The sequence below is a fragment of the Trachurus trachurus genome, assembly GCF_905171665.1.
Source record: "Trachurus trachurus genome assembly, chromosome: 10".
NCBI classification, from domain to species: domain Eukaryota; kingdom Metazoa; phylum Chordata; class Actinopteri; order Carangiformes; family Carangidae; genus Trachurus; species Trachurus trachurus.
Genome location: NC_139894.1, coordinates 19,475,152 through 19,495,655, shown reverse-complemented (window position 1 = coordinate 19,495,655; position 20,504 = coordinate 19,475,152). Strand labels below are relative to the sequence as shown.

Below are 20,504 nucleotides of genomic sequence, written 5' to 3'. Positions count from 1 at the left end.
ACTACAGCTTGATAGAGAAGAAATATTAAAACCATCATTGAGGGGGAAAAGGAGGTTGTGATTGCTGATACACATTGTTGTCTTGTTGTTTTGATTGTTATGGGTTGGATTTCAAGGCAGTTAGTGTGCAGTTTTGGTACCTAACTGCTGTTGTTGTAGTAGTACTTTAAAATCAAGATGAACCTCTCTTTCAATTAAGACACAGTTCATCATGGAATAACATGTTTAATGTTTTGTATTGCTGAGGAACACTGGATAGATTGATTACAAAGATAGGGAGCCACTGCTATGAGTAGTGGTTTCCATGAAAAGAAATAAATCCTAACCACACAAAACTAATGCTCCCGTCCTTCCCACATCTCTCGCTCTGCTTTGTATCTCATGACATTTGAGAATTTTATATTCAGTGCACTGACCGGTTTAACTATTGATAATTTAAACTACAATGTACCTATTTCTGATCATGTGTAGTTGTGTCACAGAATGTCTGTGAAGGGTTTCTATTCAGTTTGACATGATTAAGTAAAGTTCATTCCAGTAAGGGATCTGCCTTTTTTTTTTTCTTTGCTTAAAGGTCAGAGGGAAACGTTTTTTCCCACAATAGTACAGCTTTTCTTAACATGTGCATCATTTTAGCAACTGTATCTGCTCTTCTATGTCAGCTATATGGTCATGTCACTACCTAAATATCAATCAGTGAGTCATTCAAAGAAGACAATTTGCTGTTACGTATGTGTATTTTCTGTTTAATACTGAGAGAATAGAAATTATGGTGTGTGTATTTTACATACATAATTCCTTTTTTTCTGCTCTACAAGTCTGGCTGTTAGGGTTGTCACGTGTGTAAAGGGCGATACTGACCAGCCTCCAGAGTAACCCACTGATGTAGTTGAGGTGGTTCAGTGGGCTCAAGCTACGACAGAGGGGGGGGGGGGCAGCCCGCGGCTGATGTGCAGTGAATCACAATGTACAACCAGTCAGGTGGGTTGGGACGCTTTGCCTCGGCAGGGATCTTCATTCATTACAGCAATCCAAATCAGCAAGCAGTATATCGCTACTATTCTTTCATCTTACGGTGCTTTGGACTTGAACGATACTAGACAGTGATGTAAAACGAGTGCATACAGTTCATGTAGATGCACACAGGCTTTTGAGCTGTTGATCCCCTTTGACTGACTGAAAAATAGGTCATGTTTTATCAAATGTGTGAAGGTCTACATGCAGCTTCGTAGCTGATTCTCTGTTGAACACTGCGTTGCCCATAGCAACACACTGAGAGATCCACCTCTCAGAGTCTACTGGTTTCCACAGACTAGCTTGCACTCATCGGTCTTAGCAACAGCAGCGAAAAAGGATGAGAGAGAGAGGGAGGGAGGGCGTTAGGGAGTGCAGGATAGAGAGAGCAGTAAGGAGGGGGAGGGGAAGTGGCTTCTGTATAGCTCAACTATAGACATCTCACAGTATTTAATGAAAATGGGTTTATTAAGATAGAAACACATGGATTATGTCAGCAAAATCTCCATTGTAAATCAGACAACAGATGGTGCAGATATAGAAGCAATATTGATGGCAGGAATAGTTGAGCTTCTAATTAGATATTTTATAGTATGGAGATAATCTTCTTTCTCAACCAAGTGGGTCAACCTTATATTTCCCAGTGAGAAAAGACAAACACGTATTTTAAACTGTCATTACCTTTGTTGAAAGCTGAGGGTGTATTTTGACCCACTGAGCAGCATGTGGAATATAGCAGTGCACCAGAGTAGAGGGTGAAGGGCAAAGGATCAGTTCAGAGTAAGGCAGCAGCAGGGCTTCATGAAGAGGAGGCTGAACACACTTTCCCTGCAGCTCCAGTCAGTTTTATTTAAAGCTCTACTAGATGGCAATAACTGGCTCTTTGTGCGTGTATGTGTATGCATATTTTATGTGCAGACGTTTGTGTGGGGCATCATGTGTTTTGCAATGCAGCAGCAGTGCAAAGCTGTGCCTGGACAGCAGATGCTCGGAAAAGATTTATTATGTGATTAAAAATGAGTGCATTTCATTAAAAGTGCAGGATGATGTCAGTGGATCACATTAGCTCTCTCTGCTTACTATGTGATCTGACTGTAGTGAACTGTGGGGCACTTTACTTTGGTATTTTTGCTTACATAATTTGGTGTGGAAAAACTGGATGAGAAGAGGAGTGCATGTAGTCTCTCTGAGAGTGAAAGCACACAGGATGTGCTTGGCTCACACTGACAAATCAACAAACTGTTTGTCTGCATCACTAATGTGTCTAAATTTTGAAAAGTACTCCTCACAATTTGTAATTACACAATCTTAGTTTTGATAAATGTGAAACAGGGGACTGTAAACTGAATGTAACATGTCTTTCATTGCATATCTGCATGCTCCCTTTGGTGGGGGTGTGGCTCCTTGCTCCAGTGGCTTTGTCTGTTTGCTTGGCTGGCTCAGCAGATCTGTGTAATTGTGTTTGCATGCCGAGTGTCTGCACTGAAAATCATTCACAGTGCGATGAACTTTGTGTTTTGTGTGTCTGTGTATGTTGTTTTTGTTAAACGGGTGAGAGCATTTTCCTCATTAAACTGTATATAGTGTCATCGGGGAGAGAGGGTGAAAGGAAGTGAAATGACAGAGAGAGAGAAGACACAGCTGTTACAGCAGAGGAGGAAAGTGAAATGTGAGTTCAGCAACTTGAGATAATTAGCTTTACTTCATGTGACTTCACTAGATGTTGAGAACTTTCTCCTAAACACTCCCATTCTCATTTACACTTTCTTTTTGCTCTCTCCTAAGTATCCACCTCTTTGACCTATTCACCCATACTTAAACCTTTCCAAACATGTTATATTAAAGCACCTTGAGATGCATTTCATGTATGAAAGGCGCTATATAAATAAAATTATTATTATTATTATTATTATTATTATTATTATTATTATTATTATTATTATTATTATTATTATTATAATATTGTACTTTATCATTTTTTATTCCATTGTCCATTTTCAAAGTCACCTACAAACTGTGTTAATACAGTATAAATATTATGCAACAAGATACCATCCCTTGCAGTGCTCCCTGTTCTGTTCTGCCTCTGATCTGTTTTCTTTCATACAATAGCCTGCTTTTCCTTCCTGTTTAGCATCTTTCCTCACCGTCTCCTCACTCTTCCTCTCCCCTTCCCTTCCCCTCCATGTTGTTCTCACTCTCAGTTTCTCCCCTCCCCCATCCCACTCTTGGCCTCCTTTTCCCTCTTTTATATGTCTGTCCTTGGTTTCCTCTTTCATTTGCCACCCTTTTCTGTCTCCCTATCATTTCTGTCTCTTTCTTTCTGTGGTCTGTCTCCTATCTCATTCTCCCACATGCTCTTTAGCTCTGTGTTGCTGTGCTTCATGCCTGTAGGGTTGTAGCTGCAGATGCTGCGTGTGCTGTTGTGTGTCAGTAGGGCACATTCTCCCTTATTGCTCTAGCTTTGTTGGGAGATGGCACCGCTCACATTGAGGTCAGAAACAGTGATGGTAATCTAATTTACACACACAGCAGAGTATGGCGAAAACAGCTACTCTCTTGATGTTCACACTTCATGCACACACACTTGTTCTTATACACACATGCAACAACACATCCAACACACTCACGTATGTCTAATCCACCTTACTAAAAGGCACTTTCACAGAATGGGGGGGGTGAATGGATGGAGGATGAGGCATGCAGAGAGTAAGAAAGCAGCATAAGAACAGAGTGTTCTTCTACTGCTGATTCTCAGAGAGATACAAAGACACGCCCACTTGATACAGTGCGATTATGTAAATCAAACTTGGACACCAAAAATGTGATGGCCTGCTTTTCTATCTCTGATCACACATTCTCAAAACATGCAGAACCGACCAAACAGTAACACAGGCTGATGCATGTTGCTTAGTGTACACATTAGGTGTGTAATCACAGAGGTAGTATCGTTAATTAATGGTGTATGGGAGTAACTGTAGCTATTCTATCACCTTCTTTCTCATTACTTAAATTAATTCTATCTGTGTTCTTCTCTCGACTGTTGTCCTTTAAACTAAGTCTGTATGTTCTCAGTTTACCTGTTTGCTTTCCTGTGAGCCTTGCCTACCTGTGAGTTATTGCTTAAATTTATCACACAATCAGACACTGTCACAGAGATAAGTCATCATCCACTTGACTATTACATTTTTTCCCCTTGTGCCTATTTTTATTGCAAATCCTAATCAGATAAATCAACCATAAGAGCTCAATCTGGGATTCAGGCACTATACGTGATTTGAAAATCTGACAAAAGCTGAATTGAGGGGGGAGGCAATTAGCTGTGAACATTATGTTAATTAGTAACATTTAACCCCCTCACCTCTATGAGGAGGAGAGGTGAATATAGAGCAACCTAGGCCTGACAATGATAATTATGTTTTAGATACAATACTAATAGTTTTGCTAAGGCAGTCCTGTTGTGCAGCGCCGCACTCAGGTACCGACTGAGGTCTGGCAGTGCAGCGACACTCACAGAACAGTGCTTTTACAATAGGTCTATCTTTCTACAGCAGTATAATAGTCCCCAACTTGTTTTTGTCATCAATTTACACAAAGGGATAACTTCAGGGAGTTCAGTCTTTGCTGTGTGACAGGGTATTCTGTGTTTTTTTGTTGTTGTTGTTGTTCACTAGTCATTTCTACTTGACAAGGCTGAGTGGAGAGTTGTTTTACTCTAACTGAGCTGATGTTGGTCTGTGAATAAAAGGTGAAGTGGTACATTGGTTTTTGTTGGTGACTTTTACATGGAAATTGTGTTGATAGTCTTTACTGTTGTGTTCTACTTTATTGAACCACATAAAGTATGTGCACTAGAGATGGTGCTGAGTAGTCTGTTATCTGAGTTGTTAATGTACTCTCCCTGTGTGCCTGTGCCTATGTGTGTTTGTATCAGCACTTCCACTCTGGAGACTGTCCAGGTGACTTGTAGTTGGTGAATCAGGAGGGTGTTACTGTGAATGTCAGCAAGCACAGCCAATGCTGCAGTGCAGCTTAGAGTTTCTTTTTCAATTAAGTGTCTGTTCATCTATGTGTACTGCTGCGCTTTGAATGTGGAGTGGCGGGGACCTAATGGACAAAGAAGTGAAACGTTTTCTCTCGAGACTATGTGACTATAATTTTTGTGTCTTGTATATCAAAGTTTAAATCATGCACTTTGTGTGAGTTAATTATGTTTATTTTTATTTTTCATGTGACAGTGTCATTATGCCCATATTGTACAGAAAACAACCTTTTCTGTAATGGTTATGTAGGCTTTTTTATTTATTTTTTATTAACTAGTAACAACTAGACCTGCAGATGCATTGTTGTTTTTGTTGCCTCTTGGCTAACAGGGCAAAGTCAGAGACAGTGGGTTAAAAAAAATCATGGCAGTTTTCATTCACATCTCCAGGCTAAGACTCCCTGGCACTGCTCCTTTTGCTCTTGTCATTTGTCCTAGAACATGACGAGGCTGGTTCACAGCCATGTGTGGCTTTGATGTGAACTTGCCCTGGCTGATCACTCCTCTGTTGTATATGGGTCAAACTTGGGTCTATCCTGATGATAAAAAGGTATCCCCGTTTTATTTATGAGGTTGTCTAACAAGCATGACATTTGTATCATTGCTGTAAAAATCTCTTTCTTCGTGCATGACTAGTATTGTTTGAGCAGGTCTTACCCTTTCCACCACTCGGTTATATAAGCCCTTAGTTTCATTATGTCCCAGTTCATTGACCCATAGCTGTGTGGTTCTATAGGTTGGACCTTTCCCACTCTCATTTTCACCCCATGTAGTTGAATCAAGGCACTGAGGCCTTTCTCCGGGCTTTCAGCCTAGTCAACTTCTATGAGCATTAACAGCACTGCACTAATGAAAATCATTTGTGAACACTATCTTCACATGTCATTTTAAATTCTTGGTTGTTGTCATGATCTTTGCTGAGGGTGGTGCATTATGCCAATCTGTTCTTTTGCTTCATTTTTGAATGAACTGATATGTTGGCAGTGGGGTAATTTACCTGCAGCAGCGATGTTCCACACCTTTAGTGTATGACAATAAAATAATGAAATGTTCATAATAATAATAATAAGCAGTGCTTGATAACTGTTGTGTAAAGTTAGCACTGTGCTATGTTTAAATATTCTGAATCAACAGAGATCAGAACAGATGTAGGTCTACACTGTTGTTTGGCATCAGTGCTCATGCAGCCACAACATCTGCTGCTGTGCTTAGGTCATCACTGCATGCCTGGAGGATTGAACTCGCTGAGGGGTCAGAGTAAGACAGCCAGCCATCAAGTGGAAAACTGGTGAAGACACAGTTGGTTGAAAATCTACTCTAAATTCACCTTGTTGTGTCCAGTGAAGCGTTGCTGCGATCTAGATTTTGGGGATGGGGCTGGGGACGCAATCTCTGCTTGAAACAATTTGTGAATGGTTGAGGGGAAATCCAGTCAGCTGCTTACACACTGGATGCAGCCTTGGTAAGAGGATTGCCTTCTTACAGCAGTATCCTTGAACTGCTCACTGTGGTGTAGATGGGGTATATAGCCACACACTTGATGCCGTACACTTGACTGATTAATGCCGTATGTTGTACTTATTTCTGGCTGTGCATGGGTGGGATCAGATGTGAGGCTGTGAGGGATCCAGTCTCTCACTACAGGGTTCCTTGTCCCCTGTGGCTATTTGCCCCTGCCCCATTAATCATCATGGGCAATTTCTTAGCCTTGTTTATCGTATTACATGTGTATTCCTGTTACTCTGAATGTTCCCAGTATAGGCATTCTCAAAAATAAGGCTGTAACCTTTTGCATGTTAGTGGCTTATTTAATGTAGCAAAAACCTTTATTTTCTCTCACAATACTTCTCTCAGTTACAAGCAATTTTTTGTGATTTGTGTGCAGGCAGACTAGATTAACAGTCAATTATGCCATCTGCTTGATTGGGAAGCTTTAACTACAACTACACTAATGAAGACAGCACTCAGTATCTTTTTGAGTTTGTTTCCTTGAGTGGGGTTGAGTGTATGAAGTTGTGATATCAAACTGGGCAGAACCTCCCAGTGTGAGCTGAAAGCTGAGTTTACACTGGTATGGTCCAAATAGCGGTTTCCATGGTGTAACTTCAGTTCGAGAATTAAATGAGAAGACTCTGCATCTCTTGAACTGTCTCTTCAAAAAGGCCAGTAGATTAATTCAAACAACCCAGACTATTATGGTACAAATGAGCCTTTCTCTTGAAATGCAGTCAACTACATGTATTTACAGAGATACAACATAATTAATTGATTTATGGCCTCTCAGGGTTTGATATGGTTACACAGATGCAGAGGGAAAGCCTGTCTCAAACTCTGATTAAATCTACAGGAAGATACACCTTCGTTATTTTCTTATTTTTGTAACGATGTGAACATCATATTCTTGGTGGCCTGGTCATCTCTTTTTGAGTGTGAACCAGAGAGCTGCTCTGTACAGAGGGTGAGTCATCTCATCCCACATGTAGCTCTCCGTTTTGTGAAGATGGTCTGCTGTGTTTATTTTTAGGCAAACCATCTGTCATAAAAATAAAAAAAATGGAATTTGGGCATTTAGGGTTAGCGCTAGTATGATTATATCATGATATTAGGGAGATTAGTTTATGTGATGCTCTGTGGCCAGACACACTTAAATTGCCCATGTGTGTTTACAAGTGTGTATATTGCTAAATGCTATTCCCTGTTTGCCACCATCTTATCGCGTAGGTGCAGGGTATGAAAATAACAATGAGACTCGGGCGTGAGAGATGAGTGGTAATGCTGTAAGCCTGACTCATATCCCACTCTCTCCTCCCACCGACGGGCTCTCTCCTCTTTTTCTGTCTCTTCCTCTGCCTTTGTTCTGATTATCACTACCCCACTTTCCTACAGCATCGTGGACTTTCCCTCTAATCTTCACCTTTTACTGGTTTCCTCTCTTCTGCTACTGTTTCTCTGATCATTGTCATAGATTTCATATCTCCTCGTTCTCATTCTTACACAAAGAATCCCTTTCTCTGTTTTTTTTTTCATCCTTCACCTCCTCCTACGCATCTTGATTTCCTCTGACTGGTGCTCTTGCATGCCCCCTGCTGTTTATGCAATGTAACTGCAAGGTCTTAAAACATGGCTGAAACCTTTTGGAGAGTAACCTACTCTACCTTCTTCCCCCTAACTTCCTATGTTTTTCTTCGAGTCAGTAATTCTTAGTTGTGTTGCTATAAGGGAAGATAGCTTTGACCACTAGTCTTTACCCCATCATGCCACACACATCATTCCCCTTGACCACATACACAACCTCTCACCACTACCTCAGCGTACTCCACAAACTGAAGCTGTGAGTAGAGCTTAATATGTCAGAGCCACTGTCTCTCAGCTTTACAACTGTGGTAGAAGTGGAATGATTGGAAGCACTATCAAACCTTAGTCTGGATCTTCACAGCCTCAGGCATGGAGCCAAAACAACAGACTCTGTCTTCTTTTACTGTATGCGTGTCTGTGTGTGCCATTTATGAACCAGCGTATAATGCACCCAGTGTGACTTGGCTTTAGCATAATTAACTGCTCTATATGCAGCAGGAAATAGCAGAAATGTTTTTTTATATGAAATATTCTCAAAATAGATTTTTCATTTGGCACTCAGGCTATTCCTCCAATTTCAACCCTATTTACCTCATAGATGTGTTGCCATCTTCGCTCACTTAATCAAACAGGCAGTATATAAGGGAATATGAGACAAACAATGTTTTTTGTTCATTTGTAAGTGACCTGCTTTTTTATTATTAGTAATCCCTAAATTACTTTATTTCCTCAGACGTCAGTGAAGGACTGTTATTTTAGTTTGTGTTGGATTACTGTTAAAATACATTTATGCCATGGTGTTATTTTGGTTCTTTCAGAATTTGATGAAAACATATTCATCTTCATACAAATAAGGAAATGTCTATAACATCTGACAGATTGTTTCCTAATACTACATGTAAATAATCCATTGCTCTGATTTAAAGATGGTGCTTTGTGGCTCCTGGAGTAGAGCCTTGGGCTCATTGTTGTTGCTTAATTGTTGTTCATGAGTATGCCTGCTGACATTATGGTGGTTGCGATTTTTACTACCCTCTTCAAGAGGTAGCACAGTATTTTGTTGTATACAAGGTTCAACTCATAAATAATTTGTTGTTTTTTTCGGATTTAAAATAGATGAGAGAACTCTTTAACTGTAGTTCAACTGTTCGGCTTGACATATATCACTGCAACATTAAATGCTTAAAACAAACGGTGGCATTGTTGGACTGTTTACAAACACATCCTGATTTGGTGTACTTTTAGTTGCATCTGTGTCTTTCTGTATATGTGTATCTCATCTGACATGCAGCAGCACACAGCTTTCAGTCCTAGCCTCTGTGCCACCGTTAATGTGCCATATCATGTTTTGTGGTGTTTAATCTGATGGTTTAGATATCAGCAGCAGAAAACTAGATCAGGTATCACGTGATGAACTGCATTTAAAAAGAAAACGTACTCTTTCATGCACCCAAAACTAAATCATCTACATTAGATACTGCGTGAGATAATCTAAGCATCACATTACAGATAATGAAGCCAAAAAAAAGAAAAAAAAAAAACTTTTTAATGTGAGTAAGAGGAGCAAAACTGAGCAGAGACAACAAAGGCGTTATACCAAAAATAACAACGAGTTTGGTCTACTTGTTTACAGACTGCAAATGGGGTCTTTGCGATAAGACTAAAGTATAATTGTTCCCTAAGCCCTTGTTTACTCCCAGAATGTCTTAATCCTTACTCACTTTGCTTTGCCCTCTAACTAAAAATGTATAGGGTAAAGTGGTTCTGATTGAACAGAGATTTATGAAAAAAAATTTAAAAAAAATTAAAATAAAATCAATTAGAACATCATAATGTAATGCAACTCTGCTGTAAATAGTCAAACCATCACATAGATCTTCTTTACCGTATGGAATGTAAATATTTCCTGCGCCAAATACTCATTAAACATTAGCCATGTCCATTCAGGTGTTTTGAATGGTACATTTCTCTCAAAGCATTTTTTCCATTGTCCCACTGCTGTCAGCATTCTCAGCTGTCCTGGATTACAGCTCCTACAAAGTGCGTAAAGTGATCATTCTGGTGTGGCGCTCCTCTAATGCGATTAGGTGGAATCATCTTAATGATCCCATGAAGAATAGCTTTCAAAAGCAGCATGAAGAGGAAGTCAGGGAGTCACTCACCCATTCCAGGCTAATGTCCAGGTTTATTTTTATTTTTCTATTTCTGTTTCTGTTCTGTTATTGCTTTGGCCCTGTCTATGTTATCTGTGCATTCGACACCACAGTTTTATGAATGTTAAAATCACTTATGCAATAATAATGCTAAGTCTGCAATCGTTGGTGTGTGATTTATTGTGAGTGGGGTGGTGAAGGTGTTTATGAGAGGCTGTAGTTTGTGCTGCTGTTCAATTGTGCCATGATATACTGAGAACAGTATATTGTTTACTCTTACCAATTGAGATAATAAACTAGTGACTGGGTATACACTCCCACTACCCCTCTCTCTCTCACAACATAACACACACACAAGGTTAAATGTACGTTGCACTCATATCCTTGTCATTCTCATCACAGTATAAGATGCTTCTGTTGCTACACATGCTGGGGCGACAGCCACAGAGCTGTTTAAGTTTTGATGCTGATGAGAGTGGAAGATGGTGTTTGCTATTCTCGGAGACCGGCAGTGACAGGGCCCAAGCTTAAATGATTGGTATAAATAGTTTTCTTCATTTTCTGTGGAAAGTGGAGCAACCTCGCAAAACCATTTCAACTGTTTCCATCCAACATAAGATTCTCTGCAGGCCAGCACTCTCCTCTATTATTCAGACCTTTTTTTTTTCTTTTTTAGAAATGGGCCAAGCCCTGGTGCAGCAGACCTGCACCTGCAATGCACTCCCCATGCAGCACTGCCTGCTGCATTGTCGGGGCTGCATGACTAATAAGAAAGTAAAAATAGACATTACACAATACTATACTGATATAGGTATAATGTGCTGATGTGAGGAAAGTATAAATGTGTGGTTGCCTTTGTGTTTAGGACTTGAATTATGTCAATATACACAACTATTACATTAAAATATACCATATATACTGCATAATGTTCAGCTTTGGTTGATGTTATTATCTCTCTTATTTTACCTTTTTGTTTTGATGTGTATCAGCATGGATGGAAATGCATAGGCATTGTTAGATACAACCACGTCTCCTTTCCCCTCTGGGAGAGTTGACATTTTAATTTCCGCAGGCAGAGGAGATGTGTGACAGACACCAGGGTTGCTAGTGTATCTCTACCACTGATACAATTTCTGGAGTGTGTGAGTGTGCTAATCTAATATGAGGCTTTATAGCATTGCCTGCCTCCTGACACTAGTGCATCTGTCTGTGCATGTGGAGACTGCTATGGAGAACAAAGGAAAGAGCGTAGAAGCTCCCCCTTGTGGCGAAAAAGGTGGATATTACTTCCCACCTCCTTTGTGCAGTATGTGTGTCTGTGTGTCACTACATTCAATTATTTAACATGTTGCCACTCTGTATGCAGTAGTGTATTGACTGGTATTGTTATTGATTTTTAGTGTCAGTATTGATCCACATATGCAGGATCCTGTCCCATTTTCCATCCTGCCTGTTTAAAGCCAAACAGCAACCATGCCCTCTTCCCCAGTGAACCATTTGATTGACAAATCTAGGTTATCCATCCCTGACTATGAAGTGAGATTTATTCCTAATCCCACAGAAATTGTTTGGTTCAGGCTGTTTCTGTGTGTGATGATGAGACAGAGGGGAAGAGAGACAGAGGGTTTCCAGGGAGTGTGTGTTTCCTCTATTGTATCAAATGCTTCCATTTTCAATAGTGGTGCAAAGTATGGGGACTGAATGTGTCTAATGTAAGCCATATTTCTGAGTTCATGGGTGTGTGTATGGTTGTGTAAAAGAAAAGGCAATGTCCTTGGCATATGGACTGAGTGCTCATAAAGAGGGGTGCAGAGTAGGGGAGGGGTAGGGAGGGGCACTGGCAGGGGCTGCATCTGTGTCACCATGGATACAGGAAGGGAGACGGTGAATCAATTGTGGGAGAAAGCAGAAATCTATCGGACAACGCCTTTGTCACTAGGCACAATGTTGAGCGAATCAGAGTGTAGACTGCAGTCACATTGATTATAGCTGACCAATCACACTTCTGTTTTACCTTTGTTGTTACCAGAGCAAGTATCCTAATTTTGATGATTAGGGTGTAAATGTAAAGCATGGCTGTGTGAAATACAAATGACTTTATTGCTGTTCTACCGTTATATGAATGATATCCAAGCAAGGCTTGTGTTTCTGTTTGTGTCTGCCTCTCTCACCCTATCTATTTCTCTCTCACACCTCTCTTACACACACAAACATATGCAAATCACACAAACCCTGCTCATTCCTTCCTCCAGTGCCACCGCAGTCCTTACTGTAAACTACTGTACTGTACTACAAATTGAAGTGGATTTAACATTACAGGTTCAATAACACACCATGTTTCCGTTGATTTTGTGTGATTACTAAAATTTCAGGAGTATATGTAGTTCTATTATGAGGTGGATATTTTGGCTTTCACAAACCATGGACGCTTTGCACTGTTCAGCATTTGAAAACTGATTATTTTAAGAATGTGTTTTTACTTAAATGGAAACTATGACTAGATCCGATTAATAGAGAGGCTAAAAGGTCAAATAAGGTGTAACTATGTCTGTAAAATTGTAATAAAGCATGTACGGTACTGTAGAAAATATAGTAACAGTAGTCATGTAGATTGAACACTGAATTAAAAATCTGCTCTTCTGTTTCCCTCATTGATCAATGGCAGCTCATGACACCAAAGAATGGAACAGTCACTTGGGTAATGACAGCATGCTCTCTCTCTCCCCCTTGTCTGTTGTTTTACAGTAGAGTAACTAATTATATGATTTTTGGGCATTGTGCCATTACTTTCCAAATGAGTGAACATTGTGTTGGTGTGTCTCTTTGTTTTATCTCTGGGGTATTTGCATGTGTGTATTTGGGCATGCTCCATATTGCTGTGTCCTGGTTTTCATCTTGTTCCGGCTCATGTTTCTGTGGACCCGCCCCTGTCCTACTTACTCCAGAAACCAGTGGAGGAGAGCACAGATTTGGAAATAAATGATTAAGTGGTAGTTGGATTAAACACTAGGAGTGATTAATCTTCCTCCCACCTCTTTCTCTGTTTCCTTCCATCCACTCATATCAAATGTCTAAAAAATTTTACACATGATACTGTCATATACTCTTCATGTGTATATATTTGAGTATGTGAGTCGAGTCACCTGGTTCAATTAACAGATTTCTAGGTTCTACCTGGGTTGATGCATGCATAATATACAAATATACCACACACACAAACAAAGATATGTTTCCCTTTCCCCCTGCCTCACAATTTACTTAATTTGTGTTGATAATCTTCAGTTTCTTTCCCCAGTTTTCTGTTTCTATTACATCTGACAGATTGTACTGCCTCAGCATTATCAGCACATCGAAGGCACTGGTGTACTCCTGCATTAGGGTGTGGTTCTATTCACACTGTTGCTAAAATCATGTTCTGTCACTCGAGGCAAGTGAATTATGATCAGCAGGACCTCAATACACGAAGAAGAGGGAAGGATTATATCCGAACAAAAAGCATTTTGTGGTACTAGAAGATAGGTATGGAGTACAGATGAAAAGATGCACAAGGAGTAGGATGCCCCCTTGTGCCGTGATGAGCTCCGCACAAAAAAAGCACAGTGACGTCAGTGTCTCGTCACATGAAGCAGGATGTAGTGTGCAGACTGCAGAAGTGGGGGTAGTCTCCAGAGCCCTGGCCCAGAGGGGGTGGAGTGGGTTGGGCAAAGCTGAATGCAAAGGTCAGGATCTGTGGGGCTGTGGGGGAGGTAAAAGAAGCAGGCGCTGCTGCTAAAGTGGATCTGTCATAGTGAATATGGTGCTGCAGTGCTACATTACCAATGCATGAGCAGTTCAACTGCAACCCAGGGCCTGGTTTGGTATGCATGCAGGAGTTGTGGTTTGTGTTTGCCTGGGTGAGTTTGAATGTATATTGCAGCTGTCACTATGATGTTATCTGATCTTCTCCGAGAGATGAAAAAGCAGAAAGAACGTGAACAGTAGCAGATAGAAATGTGGAAGTGGGTTTAAAATGCAGGGTATTACTTTTTGTCTTTTTCAGTACCCCATGCCTTTTGAAAAAACAAACCCATAGGCTTCTAAATCAGTGACGTGTGTGTGTGTGTGTGTGTGTGTGTGTGTGTGTGTGTGTGTGTGTGTGTGTGTGTGTGTGTGTGTGTGTGTGTGTGTGTGTGTGTGTGTGTGTGTGTGTGTGTGTGTGTGTGTGTGTGTGTGTACATATTCATCATGTCTGTGCCTGAGATGGCGTTGCTATGGAGACAGGAGAGCTGTGCAGAAGGAGAGAGGAAAGGGGGGAGGGACTCGCCTTGAAGCATGTTCCAATAGCACCCTTCCCCCCATCTACTCACACATAGATGAACAGTACAGTACACACCCATATATCACTTACTCACAAGCACTCACACAACTGATGGCTTTGCAAAGGGACTATCATTAGATCATTAGTATGGAGGATATTCAGGAGCTAATTTGGTGACTATATGTGGCAGCAGCCTTTTAATAATGCAGTGAACACTGCTGTTGACTGCTTCCGCCCATGGCACCCCCACGCACCTCACCTACTGCTCAGTGCTTCCTCTCCTCCTTTGATCACACTGCTCTCTCTCTCTCACACACACACACACACACACACACACACACACACACACACACACACACACACACACACACAGTTCTCTGTGCGGTTTCCCCTTTAACTTTATCACATGATAATTAAACAGAGAAGCAGCTTTAACAGGCATACATCGATTTAACCATGAGATCTAATTATGCACAGCTTTGTGTGTACAGAGAGCAAATACTGTGTATTTTTCTTAACCACCGTTTATTCACCATTAATTATTCAGTGGTTTCAATTATCATATCCTCAGGAAATGTGACTTTCATCAATTAATACAGAGTTTGTGAAGAAAAACTGAAATACTGTCTTCAGGAGGATTTGGTTAGTCAAATCTTTACTAATTACAGCAACATAAATGTATGTCATGGATTTTAATAGAATTAACTGTCTCTGCACTAGTGTGGACAGAGCTGTTATTAGTTTACTTGACCATTCTGCAGATGCTTCCCAGGGGAGCTGGAGGAGGAGGTCCTGAGTGTTCAGCATCTCTAACTGTGTGGCCACATGGCCTTCTGAGCATGCTCAGTAAAAGACTGACTGCTCTCAGGTTGGACTAAGAAGTGCAGCCTTTCTCACTCATATACTTTAGAGTGAAAGATTAGGTTGTGGATTGTAAATGTAGACACTATTGTAGTATTATTTATTATTTATTTTAAACACATGACTGGTAGTTGTGTAGGTGTTTAGTTCATGATACATTTTTTTCATTTACCCTACAAAAAAAGTTAATTGTGTCAACAGTTCCCAAAGAAGAGCTAACACCTTTTCAAGGATAAACTATCTTTACAGTGCTGAGTACATTGTAGCATCACAGTCCATATACAATGTCATGTTGATTTTATGACAAAGATAATCCAGGCTAAAGTCCCATAAGGTCACTGCAGTATAGACAGTGACCTAAAAATAAACTACAAATCACTGAATTTCATCATGGGCTGTCTGGGTCCGACGGGCCAGGTGATTTGTGTGTGTGTGTGTGTGTGTAAATAACCATGAGAATGTTTCTCATTGTCCTTGCACACACATTTTTTCTTGCCATACATTATGGAAATTAAGCACACACACAAAAGTCACCCTATTATTATTATTGCATTTTGGGGTTAACGGATGACTGCAGCTCAGTGTGTGATGGTTATTAATATTTTCAAATCAAATCATGTTTCCTACAGAATGGAAATAGGACAGGAGTTTCTGAATCCAGAGCTTAATCCGAGGATTACAAATGAGGGAATGTTCATAAGCTCATGACGACACTCTGTGGAAATGTGGAAACACTAAAATACACCAAAATACTCAGCACCAGGACCTCTTGCCTGTGTTCATGCATGCAACTGGACAACAGGGCCCAATTAAAGTTATTTATTGGCCTAAAGGCTGACACAGAAAAACAAGAGAAAGGGAGAGGGGGCGTTATGCGAGTCCAGTGGGAAGAAAATGCATAATTTATTTCTACTATTTTTGGACAGAGTTAAATCTCCCCGCAGACTTAAGGCACACAAATATACACTGTGTTAATGACTGAAATCCTTATTTATACAATGGTATGTGGTAATTTGATAACAGATTTTTTTTTTGTTTTTTTTAAAGAAAAAAGTATGAATGAAATAAACTATGGCATACAGACCTGGATGAAACGTAATCACTCAAGCTGAATAAAACTTTACTGACATAGTGTACAAAACTCAGAACAAATTACTGGTTAAATTCACTAATTAGAAAATATGATATGGGTGGAAAAGTGGATGGTAGACTGAATGGAATCAGGGGAGGGGGGGGGGGGGCATTATGCTTTGATTCAAGAACTGGACACATTTCACCACGTTTCAGGAGAAGCAGGACAGACTTTGCACTTGACATACTCTAGCGAGCTGTCCAAGGTGCTGAAACACTCGTTCTGACTGTGTTTGATGCGCCGTGTGTGTGTGTGTGTGTGTGTGTGTGTGTGTGTGTGTGTGTGTGTGTGTGTGTGTGTGTGTGTGTGTGTGTGTGTGTGTGTGTGTGTGTGTGTGTGTGTGTGTGTGTGTGTGTGAGTGAGTTAGTGAGAGGAACAGATGCACAGCTGATTTTCAAATGCAACATATTATATATACACTGCTCTCTGCATGCCACCATATTTACCACATGGCGTCGCTGCTGATCCATCAGAGACAGGCTACTCAATGAACCGAATAAGCCCCTCCTGTTTCCAGACGGTAGGGTGGTATGTACGGTCTTTGTCATACAGAGACAGGGGACGGTGGAACAAACAGAATTTCCCAACATACTTAAACGCTCACCGCGGGTGATATCTTCCACACCACTGCATGAAACATCGTTTTTTTTTTTACATTGGATATAATTATGTCTGGGCTTTGTAGAAGGAGCCATTTCGGAATATTTCTAGGGCTTCTTTTACTGGATTGTTACTGGGAAACGGTGCATGGGCAGCTTTCCTATTCCATCTCAGAAGAGATGAACCCAGGGACTCCTGTTGGAAATATCGCTAAGGACCTCAATCTAAATTCACGCGACTTGGAATCCCGCATGTTTCAGATTGTTACTGGATCAAAAAGAAAATTCTTCGAGGTAAATCTCAAGACTGGTGTTCTGTTTGTCAGTGAGAGGATAGACAGAGAGGAGCTCTGTGCAGAGGAACTGAAATGCTCAGTTAGTGTAGAAGCTGTGATAAATAACCCGTTGAAGCTTTATCGTATTGACGTAGACATTTTAGATGTAAATGACAATGCTCCGTTGTTTACAACTAAATTGCAAAATTTGTACATCGCAGAGAGTACTTTACCAGGAGTGAAATTCGCATTATCTGAAGCAAGTGATGCAGACGTAGGGAGAAACGGAGTCAGTACTTACAAATTAAGTGCAAATGAACATTTCTCTTTGGCGGTGCACAAAGCAGAGGACAGCGTGTCTGCCGAGTTAGTGCTGCAGAAAGCTTTAGACCGAGAGAAGCAGCCTGTGATCACCATGACATTGACTGCTGTAGACGGAGGGAGTCCACCGAAATCAGGCACCTCGCAGATCATTATTAATGTTTTGGACAATAATGATAATATTCCGATATTCAGTGAAAGGCTGTATAAAACAAAAATTCCCGAAAACATGCCCCTAGGTACGACAGTCGTCTCTGTAAATGCCACCGACGCAGATGAAGGCCTGAATAGCGAGGTTGTTTATTCGTTAAGGAGCAAGGATCAAGATCATGTTCTTGATATCTTTGAAATTGACAGTCAAACAGGCGTCATTAAAGTAAAAGGCAACATAGACTATGAAGAAAAAAAGGCTTTTGAGATACGTGTAGAGGCCAGTGACAAAGGCCAGCCTCCGATGTCTGCTCACTCTAAAGTGCTGGTAGAAGTGGTGGATGTTAATGATAATGCTCCTGAGATCACCGTGACCTCACTGCACAACACAGTGAGGGAGGACGCTGATGTAGGTACTGTAGTTGCGCTTGTGTCAGTCCTCGATAAAGATGGTGGAAAAAATGGCGATGTGAAAATACAAATACAAAATGAAGTTCCGCTCAAACTCGAAACAAACTATAAAAACTATTATTCTTTGATAGTTGACGGGATCATGGACAGGGAGAGTGTCTCGAGCTATAATGTCACAATTGTCGCCACTGATAAAGGAGCCAGGCCACTTTCCAGCACAACTGTAGTGACTATACACGTCTCTGATGTCAATGATAACGCACCTCGGTTTCCAGAGCCCTTTATTAATGTATACGTGAATGAGAACAGTCCAGTGGGGGCAGTTATTAAAACAGTGACTGCAAATGATGTCGATATTGACCACAACAGCCAGGTGAGATACTCGTTCTTACAAAGTAACAGTGAAACATTGCCAATATCTGCAATGGTAAACATTAACACGGAGACAGGAGATATAGTCAGCCTGCAGTCATTTAATTATGAGGAGTTAAAAACCTTTCAGTTCAAAGTTCAGGCCACAGACTCTGGTGTTCCTCCGCTCAGCAGCAACGTGACTGTCAATGTTTTTATCCTGGATGAGAATGACAACAGTCCCTCGGTTCTCGCGCCCTATTCTGAACACGGCTCCGTTAACAGTGAGAGCATCCCCTACTCTGCTGAAGCGGGATACTTTGTGGCAAAGATCAGGGCTGTAGACGCAGACTCTGGATACAATGCGCTGCTTTCTTATCACCTCTCTGAACCCAAAGGAAACAACCTGTTCAGGATCGGAACCAGCACGGGGGAAATCAGGACTAAGAGGAGAATGAGTGACAATGACCTGAAAACTCACCCCTTGGTGGTCTTGGTCTCTGATAACGGAGAATCCTCCCTGTCAGCTACTGTGTCTATTGAGGTGGTGGTGGTTGAGAGCACAGCTGACATCCAGACTCAGTTCAGACATGTGCCCATAAAGGAGGACAGCTTCTCTGCTTTAAACCTCTATCTGCTGATCGCCATTGCGTCGGTCTCAGTGATTTTTCTACTCAGTCTCATCAGTTTAATAGCTGTCAAATGTCACAGGTCAGACAGCAGTTTCAGCAGGTACGGGGCCCCAATGATCACCACCCACCCTGACGGGAGCTGGTCTTACTCTAAAGCTACTCAGCAGTATGACGTCTGCTTCAGCTCAGACACGCTCAAGAGTGACGTAGTGGTTTTCCCCGCTCCGTTTCCGCCTGTAGATGGGGAGCTGATCAGTATCAATGGAGGAGACACGTTTACCAGGACTCAGACTTTACCCACCAAAGACAAGGTAAGACAGATGTAGAAAAGCAAGACGTTTTATTTTAAGTTATGTTTTATTTCAGGGCAGTGGCTTGGGATGTATAGTTTTTGTTATGAATTAAGTTAAATGAAAAAAAGAAAAAAGAAAACAAAAACCTCTCAAATCTTCTGTACTGTGTTAAACAGTGTGCTTCTTAATCATTCTTCCACATCGTGTTGGTCGCTGTCCATGGTGCTGGAATAGGAATCACGGTGTGAAATGCGTGCGAAACGGAGGGTGTAAAACTGATTCATCTACAGTGTTTCTTGGTGCGACATGGCATTTTATTTTGAGCTTTCTTCATCATACTTTCACAACCTAATTTTAGAGACTCAAAAATGGAGTACGGCAACATTGTTCATTTGGATTAAAGAACTAGACCTTTTCGTTTGTATTATTAAGGCAAGAGTGCATGTGTCTTGTGTTATTGTGGCACTTAAGTTGAGAAGACAGGAGGTTATTTATCTGCTTTTAGGTGAGTGTAGTTTTTTCAAATGGCCACATGGGGACATTGCAGACCATCACATTTTGCTGCTCCTTGTGGAGGCGCAAGGCTCCTCCCCGATTCAGAGGCTGATTATGTTTCTCAGGGCTTTGTTACAAAGAGACGCAGGGCAAGAGAGAATTGTGTTGTATTCAGTTGCCCGTTAGACCTGCAAAGACCAATAAACCGATTTGCTTTTCTTCTGAATTATACGATGGGATTTTGAAGACTGCAGTCCATATGATCTAATTACGCTTGATAAAAAATATGTTGACGCGGAGGATATGCAGCCGTGCGAGGATTTTTGTTGTCGTTGTGCTGTTGGATTGTTACTGGGAGGCGGTGTCTGGACAGCTCTCTTACTCTGTATCAGAGGAGGTAAAC

The 20,504-nt window shown here is 41.0% G+C and overlaps 1 protein-coding gene across 1 annotated transcript in view; it reads left to right on the top strand.

Annotated features, from left to right (window-relative positions):
- Positions 1-17,242: 17,242 nt before the first annotated feature.
- LOC310992220 (protocadherin alpha-8-like) overlaps positions 17,243-20,504 on the top strand; it is a gene marked incomplete at both ends in the record, with an annotated part of 130,723 nt that continues 127,461 nt past the window's right edge. Inside the window, one exon of the mRNA XM_083980239.1 lies at positions 17,243-19,635. Within this exon, the coding sequence (XP_083836365.1) occupies positions 17,243-19,635 (2,393 nt within the window). The remainder of the gene's footprint in view (positions 19,636-20,504) is intronic.